This window comes from Lonchura striata, chromosome 20 (assembly GCF_046129695.1).
Source record: "Lonchura striata isolate bLonStr1 chromosome 20, bLonStr1.mat, whole genome shotgun sequence".
NCBI lineage: Eukaryota > Metazoa > Chordata > Aves > Passeriformes > Estrildidae > Lonchura > Lonchura striata.
Window position 1 is genome coordinate 9,260,406 of NC_134622.1, and position 9,590 is coordinate 9,269,995.

Consider the following 9,590-nt stretch of genomic DNA (forward strand, 5'->3'; position numbering starts at 1 on the left):
TTTTTTTTTTTTTTTTTTTTTTGCTGTGCTGTTTAAAAGCTGAACAGTTGAAGTTTGTTTTGGGTCTGTTCTCTTTTCAGTATTAGCTCCCAACCTGCTTTCAGTGTTAATCAAAAAGTGCATCAAACATTCAGGAGGCTGTTCTGGTTTTAGGGCTGATGTTTGGGGTTTGGTTGGTTTATTTAAATTCTGTCTCTACAGCAGGCTCCTTGCTGTTTCATTTTCCCAGTTCAGAGGGAAATCCTTTATCCAAAGGAGAAATCATTAAGAACAAAGCAAATTACTTGAATATTCTTCCTGCAGATCTTTGTGTGCAGGTCCCATATAGGAACTTCTCCAGCTGCTGTCTTCTAGACTAAATCCAGCTGTAGCTGTCTGCAAGAACACCCCTGAGCTGCCTTAACGAAACAAAGGTAATCCCTGTCCTGGTTTTCATCTCTCACAGTTTACTGCAACTAAATATCCTCAAGAGCTAAATAAGGTAGATATGAATAGCACCTAAATGCAAATTTAAACATATGTTAATCCAAGTGACCTATTTGTTTTTATTTTAGGAAGTAGGTAGGCCCTAAGTATAACAGGAAATGTAGATCATTGTCTTTCCTGAGAGCTCTGATGGGAAATGGAGGAGGAAATCCCTCAGAACTTAAAGACCCAAGAGAGGCTCCTTCTGGTACTTTCCCCTGGGTTCTTGGGCTCTTAAGAAGTGGCTGTTGATTGTCATTTGTCACCTTGTGTGTCCCTGCAGACTCGGAGCTGCTGGTGTCTGTGTGGCCCTGGCCTGGATCAGGAGCAGTTCTATGGGTCACAGAGGATGGCATTCCTGCATGTCAGGAACTCGCTTTTTTCCCTATCTGTAACTAGGATGAGAATGACTTGTTTGGTTGATGAAGTAAATCTAAACCAGTTGACCAAAATCTCTTTTTTTATTCTTGGTTTTTTAATAAAACATGTTTGTTGATATTAGTGGGTTTAGATAGAAAAGCAGCAGAAAGAAGAGAAATTGTTCCCTGATCCCTGTTTTTGACCTATCTCCCCACTTAGTGCAGTTGCTACTACAATGTGGTAGACAAAGACCAGAGGATCAGGGTTGATTGAAAGCTCTAACACTTTGTTGTGCTCCATAAATAATCTTGGTGAGTTTTACAGGCCAGATGTAATGATATTTCTTAGCTTGAATCTTCCATCTCATTAGATTTTTATTCTGAGTACTGGATTCTGCCCTTGGAGCATTACCTTTAGGGTATTCAAGCGTTTCACTTCTTAATTGTTTTTCCTGAATTTATAAATTTCCTAAATGTCTTCAGGCAAGAGAAGCTCAAGTTAATGGTAACTAAATGTCACTTTCCTGTAAAAGAATCATTTGAGTTATGTTTTCAGTCTTACCTGAATAGCAAAGTGAAAAAAGAAAAGCAGGGAAGAAAGTGAGATCACCTAAAAGTTAGTGGTAGAAATAACATAACAAATCATGAATAAATTGTAACACTTAAAGGATTTTTGTTTTCTTCAACAAGAAAAATATACCTAGCAGTGAGCAGTTGTTATGTGCTTACATGAGTTAATACCAAAACAATAAGGAACCTTCTTCCTTTATTCAACATGCACCAAACAAATGGGTTCAAATGCATTTATTCTCTTTGATTTTTACGCAGACTACAAATTGCAAATAGAGTATAAAATAGATTCTCCCCTGTAAGAAAATCTGGTTCCTATTATGACAAAAATATAGTATTAAAGATTTATTTTAAAAATACCAGCTTTATAAAATGCTTAGTAAAAAACTAACATCAGTGGTTGGTTTAAAGCCAAAAGATTAAGCCAAGGATCTATTAGAAGCCTACAGGAACCTCAAGGGGAAATACCTTATTCTTGTGCTTATCTACAGGTGCAGTGAGAAATAGCTGCTGTTCCAGGTGCATTAAAAAGCTCATTTCTCTCATTTACTGGGCAAGCATTAAAGATCTTTAATGCCAAAAGTGACAAGCAGCTCTAATTCTCACTGCAGTCCAAGGTATAAAATTTGCCAATAATCTTAATAAAATCAGTAGGTTGACCTTTTGGCTTGAGTCATGTTAGAAGGATAAATACAGTTTAGTACAGTCTGGAACCCTACTGAACTTTTAAAAGAAAATGTTGAATTAAGAAGTAATGCAGCACATTTCAAGGATTTGACTGTTTCCTATGAGAATCACAAGAGAAGCAATGCTGGCTTTTTCTGCATTCTTTCTGAAAACTTCTGTTTTCTCCACTTAAAAAAGGTCAAGTTTCCATTTTCTGCACTGTTTTAAATACATGGTATGTGGAATTTGGAAACTCCTTCCTTGTGCCACCTACAGTTTAATCTACAGTAAACTGAAAAACCTTAGTGTGAACAAACAAACTGGAACCCAAGTTGTTTGACAAGCTTTAGAAAATCTGGAGATGCATAGATGTGGCTCCATCCTTCCACTTGTTAACATGGTCTGAAATAACAGTTCTGCAGAGTGGACAGGTTTTTTCTCTATTAAACCATAAAGAGATGCATTCTTCACAAAATATGTGCTGGAATGAAAAGAATGACAACTTAGAGCTTCTAAGCTCTTCCATTTGTATTAGTTGTACAGTCTGATTTAGAAAAATAATCAAACATACACTCATGTAATTTTATGTTGTCTTGTGTAACAGTAGTTTAAAATATTCTTTAATTTAAAAAAGAAAATTGGGATTGTGTGTATTACCTGACAAATCAGCAGAATAGGCTTCTGAAATTCAGCTTGGCAAATGGAACAAATATCATCAGATTCAGAGCACTGTCTCTTGCTGGCTGGCACCCCATAGTGCTGAAAAACAAAGGATTTGCAGCAAATATTAATTTTGAGGGGGATGAAAAAGCCACACCCAAATACCAGGACAGAAAGGAATTTGGAATAAGGGCTGCTATGTCAGGGAAACTTAAATCCTAATTTTTAAAGTAGAAGCAGGACAAAAAGGATTATTTCACATCCTTTTATCTGAAGGTATGTCCATTTTTTTTTGTTGGGTGATTTTGTTGTTCAGGTGACACCACTATCATTTGGTCAAGGAACTCAGACTGTGAATGGGAGAATGAGTATACGGGGTTAATTTAAAAATGCATTCGTTTATTGCTAAAAAAAATACAAAGGAATGGGAATGAGGAATTTCTAGAAGGATTTTCATGTGAATTGGGGTTATGGTTTTGTCATGAGAGAATTCAGTACTCACTGGGCGTGTAAAAAATATCCGTAAGACCTGCCTGAAGTTCCTCCATTGTCCAAAAAAGCTCAAAAGCTGAAATGGGATAGAAAACTTGAGTTATGCTTAGTATTTTTTCACTCTGAACTAAAAAGCTCCCAAGCTTTTGATTCCAGCACTGGAAGCCTCACTGCTGTTTGGATGTTGGAAGTCACAGAAGCACAGCAACAGTTCAGACTGACTCTATTTTAAATGTTTGAAATATAACCAAATGAAGAATTTAGGCTGAAGTTTTTCCTGGTGGGGGTGTGTTTTTTAAGAGTGTTGAGGTTCTGAAATGAAGCACTGGAGTGCAAATGTTTCAGCATTATTATCATGCTTGCAATGGTCTTTAGTCCTGGAATTAAGGTACCAGAGCATGAGGAAGTTTGCCATTTTTAAAGCCAAACTGGTTACATTTGGGACAGATGAACTCTTTGGAAAAGCAGAGAGCCAGCAGGAAGATGGTTAACTTGTTTAGCATCACACAGGATACTCCAGCAGAGATTTCATTTCCTGGAAAATGGTGACTCTCTTAGCTGTAATTTTATGTTTATTTTTGCAAGTTCTGTGTCTGATGTGAGCAGACCCATGGTGGCTGTGTCCTTTGCTTTGCAATCCCAATCCATTGCTAGATAAAGATGATTTTCAGTCCTGAGCCAGTTCTCCTGGAAGGCTGCATCAGTAAAACTGAAGCAACTTGGTCTTGAGTTCAGAGAAGAAATTTTGAGAAATGTGTTGTGCGTGTAACCCTCCACTGATTATTCCTGCAGAAACCCACTTGAGAATTCTCTAGAAAACTTGACAAGAGTATAAAGCTTTGGATACCTTGAGGATGAGGTAGAGAAGGGCCAGCAGAATGCCAAGGGTCCATCCCAGAGCAGTGTCCAGGTCCCCATGGGCCATGAGGTAACGGAACCAAACTGGTATGGGGACAAACATACGGTAATACTGGCAGAGTTCTTCTAACAGCATGTACCAGTAGCCCTAAGCAAGACATGCAAAGGAATAGCTCAAGATTTAAAACTCCAAGGACTTGCAAAATACACAGAAAAAGATGCATTGTTATTCTTTGGAGTAGATTCTTCTTGTAATGAAACAAATGTGCAGCGCAGGAAAAAAAAATCAGAGGATGAGTCTCACCACAACTGTCTGAGTAACAGTAGCATAATTGATTGATGGACTGCAGAAAATCAAATTATAGGCTGAATTGGGATGGCTTGGCAGATGCCTACCTACTTAACAAGGCTGTCAGACTTAATTTTATAAGCATTAAAAAAAGTAAAGTTACATCAGAAAGGAGAATAACACAAAGTTGGTCACAGAGATCAGCTTGTCATGAGTCAGAGTTGTGTCCTGCACTCAGGGTTTAAAAGTGAAAATAAGGCTCATTACATGTACACTGTGTGTGTACATGGATAATCATAAATACTTAGCTTAGCTTTTAAGGAAATAAAGTAAGTTTTTCTTAAGACTGTATTTGTAACTTTCTATAATGTACACTGGATGATGCCACAATTTGCCATTATTGACCAGATTCCTTCTTTAATTTAGCTATAGTTGGTGTAATGGAATTTTCAATAACTTTTTTGCATGTTACATCACTAGCTGTAGAAAGAAAATAGAGATCTTGATTATAAATCAGTATGTAGAGAAGCCAGTTGTACCTCAGAAAGAACTTGTTCTGGTACATTATAAGAGATAAAAATGTCCCAAAACACCCTGTTCAAATGCTACCACATCAAACTGTACTTGCTAATTTATTTTTTCTGAACCAGCACTAGCAATTGCAATTTTAAGATAAAATGTAATTGGTTTTGTCTGCCTCACCTCGGGAAGCAGATAAAAATAAATACACCACCAGTGAGTGTAAGCTTCTGAGAAAATCATTAAACCTTACTGACTTGAGAAATTAAGCTATGCATCAAATTCCTTAATCTGACAAAAATATTCCTTTAAGTTTATTAACAACCAAGAAAATGCAGGATTATTTTTGAAGAGACCGAAAAAAGCAGCTGTATGCATGTGCAGATCTTAAAATCTTGACAGTTCTTGTGGAGCATCTTGAGCAAAATTTGCTGTGCTCCAGCTGCTCCAGGCCAACTGCCCATGTACACATTCCTGCAGAGCAGAAAATAAAAGGTTTGCTTCAACCCCCAACTTGGAGACAGAAATAAACCCATTTATCCAATGATATAATACAAGCAATTGTTTCTGATCAGACTAAAAACCTTTTTTAGCACCAAGCAGAGAAGAACATGAAATCCACAGGGTTTTCTTGCCCATGGTGTAATGGTGGATTATATACAGACATTTAATTAAAGATTTTTCTCTGGGTAGAATTTAATAATTAGTTACTTTTACCATAAGAGAATCTTCACAAGGAATCAAAACTACAGCTTGTTTCCTTACCTTGGATTTAAAGGATATGATAAAAGAAGGCACCAGGAGAATAAAGCACTTCAAGCCCATGAAGAGGAATTTCAGAATAAAGTCTGTGACTCCCACAATCCAAAGCACCTCCCAAAAGTTCATAAAATCCACAGTGGGGCTTAAGAAGATTAAGCTACAAAAAGAAGTATCAAAAGTTACTGGAGCACCCTATTTAGAGGAAACTGTAACCTGAGATTATCACAGCAGGTTTAATTAAAAAGGAAACCTGGTTAACACCAAGGGAGAACATTTGCTAAGAAAATCAACTGCTCATTGTGAATGGATCACTGAGGATCTCTGACAACTTTTCCATCCTGGAACCTTCTTTGCTGTATCTTCATCACAGCCCCCATCCTCCAGAGCTCAGTTTGCTGTCTCAGTTTGGCATTTAGCCTTTGATTTCCAGCCAAGGCTGCAGCTACTGAATGGTCAAGGGAGGAAAACCAGTTGGAGTCATGAACTCCACAGAACCCCAGGATGCCACATTTGGTATTCCCAAGGGTCAGAGCTGGGAATCAAAGCCAGGAATGTTCTCTGTGGTACAGCAGTGCCATTAAATCGAGTATGGAGCCTAGCAAATTCCAACATACTGTTTTTAAGGACAGCACCTGTTAAATTTGGCAGAAGGGGAGGAATGGAGATTAAAGTGAAAGACAAACCAATGCCACAATTAAAGGAAAACAGCAGATAAAGTGTCCCCAGTTAATGTCTGAGTAATTTATGGTGGAGCAGAGCTGTTTCTGCACTTACCTGTGATACAGGGACTGAGAGTGGAAGGTGTAATACAAGAGGAGAGATGATCCACTTAGGTAGAGTAGTAACCAAGTGCATTGCAACTTGGAGCATCGTTCCTGCAGGGGGATTGTAAAGACACATTGCAGTCCTTGCCTCAGAACATGCTGAAATACATCCCAAACACTACGTCTGTTACACCTGAGCAGTTACTGCCAGAGGACTTTATCTTAGGGGGTTTAGACCCCATAAAATAGGAGACCTAAATGGAAAGGTAAAGCAGTAATTTTAGTATTTTCAACCTACAAATTTCTAGGTGTACCAAGGCCAAAACCCACCCCACTTTGCAGCAACAACAGGTTTCCATTTGGGAGTGAAGACAGAGCTGAAAATTTGAACTGTCAACTGCTATTTCATCCCACAAATATAGTTGAGAAGTTAATCTATAACTTACAAGAAAAGTTATTTCAACAGTCAAAATCAGGGGGAAAAAAAAAACCCTTGAATTTTGCAAACTTTGGTATCTATCTGAGAAGTTCCCCTGTACAGAAGCATTAAGACTTTACTTCCATCTCAATACCTAATATTATTAAATAAATAAAACACCATTTCCATTCACATTTCTTTCAAAAATGGATTAACTTGCTTAAGTCTTGCTTAACTTAATGAATTTTGTTGCAGAGGGTTGATACTTACTCTGAGAAAAACCTGATTTACTATGCTTTTGTTTGCATATGCATAAGTTGTTAGCAGCCCAATTCCAAGAGAAATGCCTATTAGGAAAATAGGATCAATTATAAACATGAAAAGAAAAAAAAATCACTGAACTGGGTTTAAAAAGCAGCCACTTCTAATATGTCTTTGTAATTAGAATTAATAGCTCAGACTCTCAAGCCAGGATAATTAAGCACATTGTACATATGCCAGCAAAGGAAACAGAAGCCACTGAAATGCAGTTTAGCAAATCTCTCTTTCTGATGAATAAAGCAAATAAAAATAAAGCTAAAAATAAATTGAATTACATTTCAGGCATGGTTATTAGTATATTTCTTGGTGGGAGGTGGGGAGAGGAGGAGGGGTGTATTCCCTTCAAGCTGGTTTTGTTCTACTCTACCGGTTATGTGCTGCATGAGGAGTTTGACGCCGAGGATCAGGAGGTAGGGCAGGCTCCTGTGCAGCCACTGCAGGAGGTACCGCAGCTCCGACAGGGAGCTCCCGCCCTGCTCCTCCGGCTCCGCAGCCGCGTCCTCGGGCCCTCCTGCCTCCCCATGGCCGTGCCCGTGGGAGCGGCTCTGGGAGCCCGGCCGGCAGCCCCGGGAGCTCGGGTTTTCCCTGGATTCCGCCGCGCTGGAGCTCAGCTGGATGCGCACATCGCCGGTGCCGGCGTGGCAGGAGCCTTCACCCGCCAGCCTGGGCGAGGAGGAGGAGGAAGAGTCATCGCCGCTGCCCTGGATGCTGTGGAGATGGGCGCAGTCGGGGTGCATGGTGGGGTTTGCTGCTGGGGTTTTTTCTGATTTGTGTCTCCTAGAGAGGGAGGTAAAAAGGGACAGTTAAACAAAGAGATAAATAGTTCAGGAAAAAAAAAAAAAAATCCAATAGGTTGTACTGAGCGACTGCAAAATTCTCTGAGATCCTGCCTGAGTTTGTTGTGTGGGTCACACCCCTTCTCCACAGGACAGCCTCCTGTGTCCCAAATTAAAATTATTTCCTTCCCTCTGTGTGCAGGTTTTCCTGGCTGCCTTAGGAACAGCTAAAAGTGCGAATCAGAACAGCAAAAGCTGCCGGACAGGAGACCAGCACTGGCTTGTACAGGAGAGATCGTGGAAGTGCTGCATAATTTCACAAAAATAGCAACAGCAGTGGGCCAGAAAAGGAGCAAACACTGATGGGAAGGAAGCAGGGACTACATTTCCATGCATCCATTAACTGGTGAGCACTGGTTCAGACACGTCCAGTCAAAAGCCAGTGCATGCTCAAAACTGAGGGCCATTATGAGATTAATGAGATTATCCTGTCTGGGGAAGGGAGCAGAACCAGGTTAGGCCATTTTCTAAGAAGCATTTAAAAGAGTCAAAAATGAAATGCAGCCAAATGAGATCTGATTTATCTTTCCTTTTGCATTTTTTGGTTGTCTTCTGGACAGTTTTTCACTTCTCTTTACTTGGATCAAACAGGGTTAAATCAACTTCTGCGGACTGGTGTGACATTAATGATTTTGGAAAATGCCTCGAAGCTGAATTTGACACAATACTTGTCACTATGGAGTAATATTGAAACACTGAGAATTTTGATATACTCCTCTTTCTACTGTTCAAACTCTTCCAGATTCCTCTTTGAAAATGTTTTTTTTTTTCACAGCTAGGTTCACTGGGGATACAGAAACAAAGCAAAATTGGTTTTGCACAGCAAGTTCTGGATGCATTTGCACATACCTCAAATTCTTTAGCCTTTAAAACGAAGGTAACATTAACGAGTAGAACCACTTTAACACATGAATATGAGAACTTACTAATATTTACAAGTGCTGCTCCTACTACTACTATTTTTTTTTTGTTGGCCAAAGATGACATCATACTTTAAAACAACATAAATTCTCATTCTGTATTTTTTTTTGCACACGAATAAAACCGATGGAGATGGTATTGACTAGTGTGAACAATGTTACAGTGTTAGTGAGCAATGCTTTTACAGGAAGGAATAAAAAAATACACCTCATTTGCCCCGCAGTCGGTGTTTTGGGGCAAGAACTGACAGCTCGGTGTTCAAAAAGCCGGAACTGAGGGACTGCACCGAGCAAACTTCCATTAAATGGGATTTCAGTGATGACTCCAGATTTTGTCCTCCCCTCAAAAATTAACTAAAATACGGCTCTTGAGAAAGGCCCATTCGCGCATTCCGCGAGTCTCCCGAGGCCGCTGCGGATAAGGGAAGGGAAGGGAAGGGAAGGGAAGGGAAGGGAAGGGAAGGGAAGGGAAGGGAAGGGAAGGGAAGGGAAGGGAAGGGAAGGGAAGGGAAGGGAAGGGAAGGGAAGGGAAGGGAAGGGAAGGGAAGGGAAGGGAAGGGTGACCCCCCGCGCTGTGAGGGGACGCGGGCGCGGCCCCTTTCCCGCCCCTCCCCGGTACCTCACGGGGCGCCCGGCGCCTCCCGCCCGCCGCCCGCCGCCATCGCCGGGGCCGAGGGGGAGGAAGAGGAGG

General features: G+C 40.3%; 1 protein-coding gene across 1 annotated transcript; it reads right to left on the reverse strand.

Moving 5' to 3' along the window:
• Window positions 1-1,613: 1,613 nt before the first annotated feature.
• Window positions 1,614-9,566, reverse strand: RNFT1 (ring finger protein, transmembrane 1). Its single transcript, XM_021524874.2, has 9 exons — window positions 9,519-9,566; window positions 7,511-7,920; window positions 7,093-7,169; window positions 6,415-6,515; window positions 5,644-5,797; window positions 4,060-4,218; window positions 3,223-3,288; window positions 2,718-2,819; window positions 1,614-2,541 (listed from the first exon to the last, which is right to left on the reverse strand). The coding sequence occupies exons 2-9, from the start codon at window positions 7,878-7,880 to the stop codon at window positions 2,407-2,409; spliced, it is 1,164 nt and encodes a 387-aa protein (XP_021380549.1). The 5' UTR covers window positions 7,881-7,920; window positions 9,519-9,566; the 3' UTR covers window positions 1,614-2,406.
• Window positions 9,567-9,590: the final 24 nt, after the last annotated feature.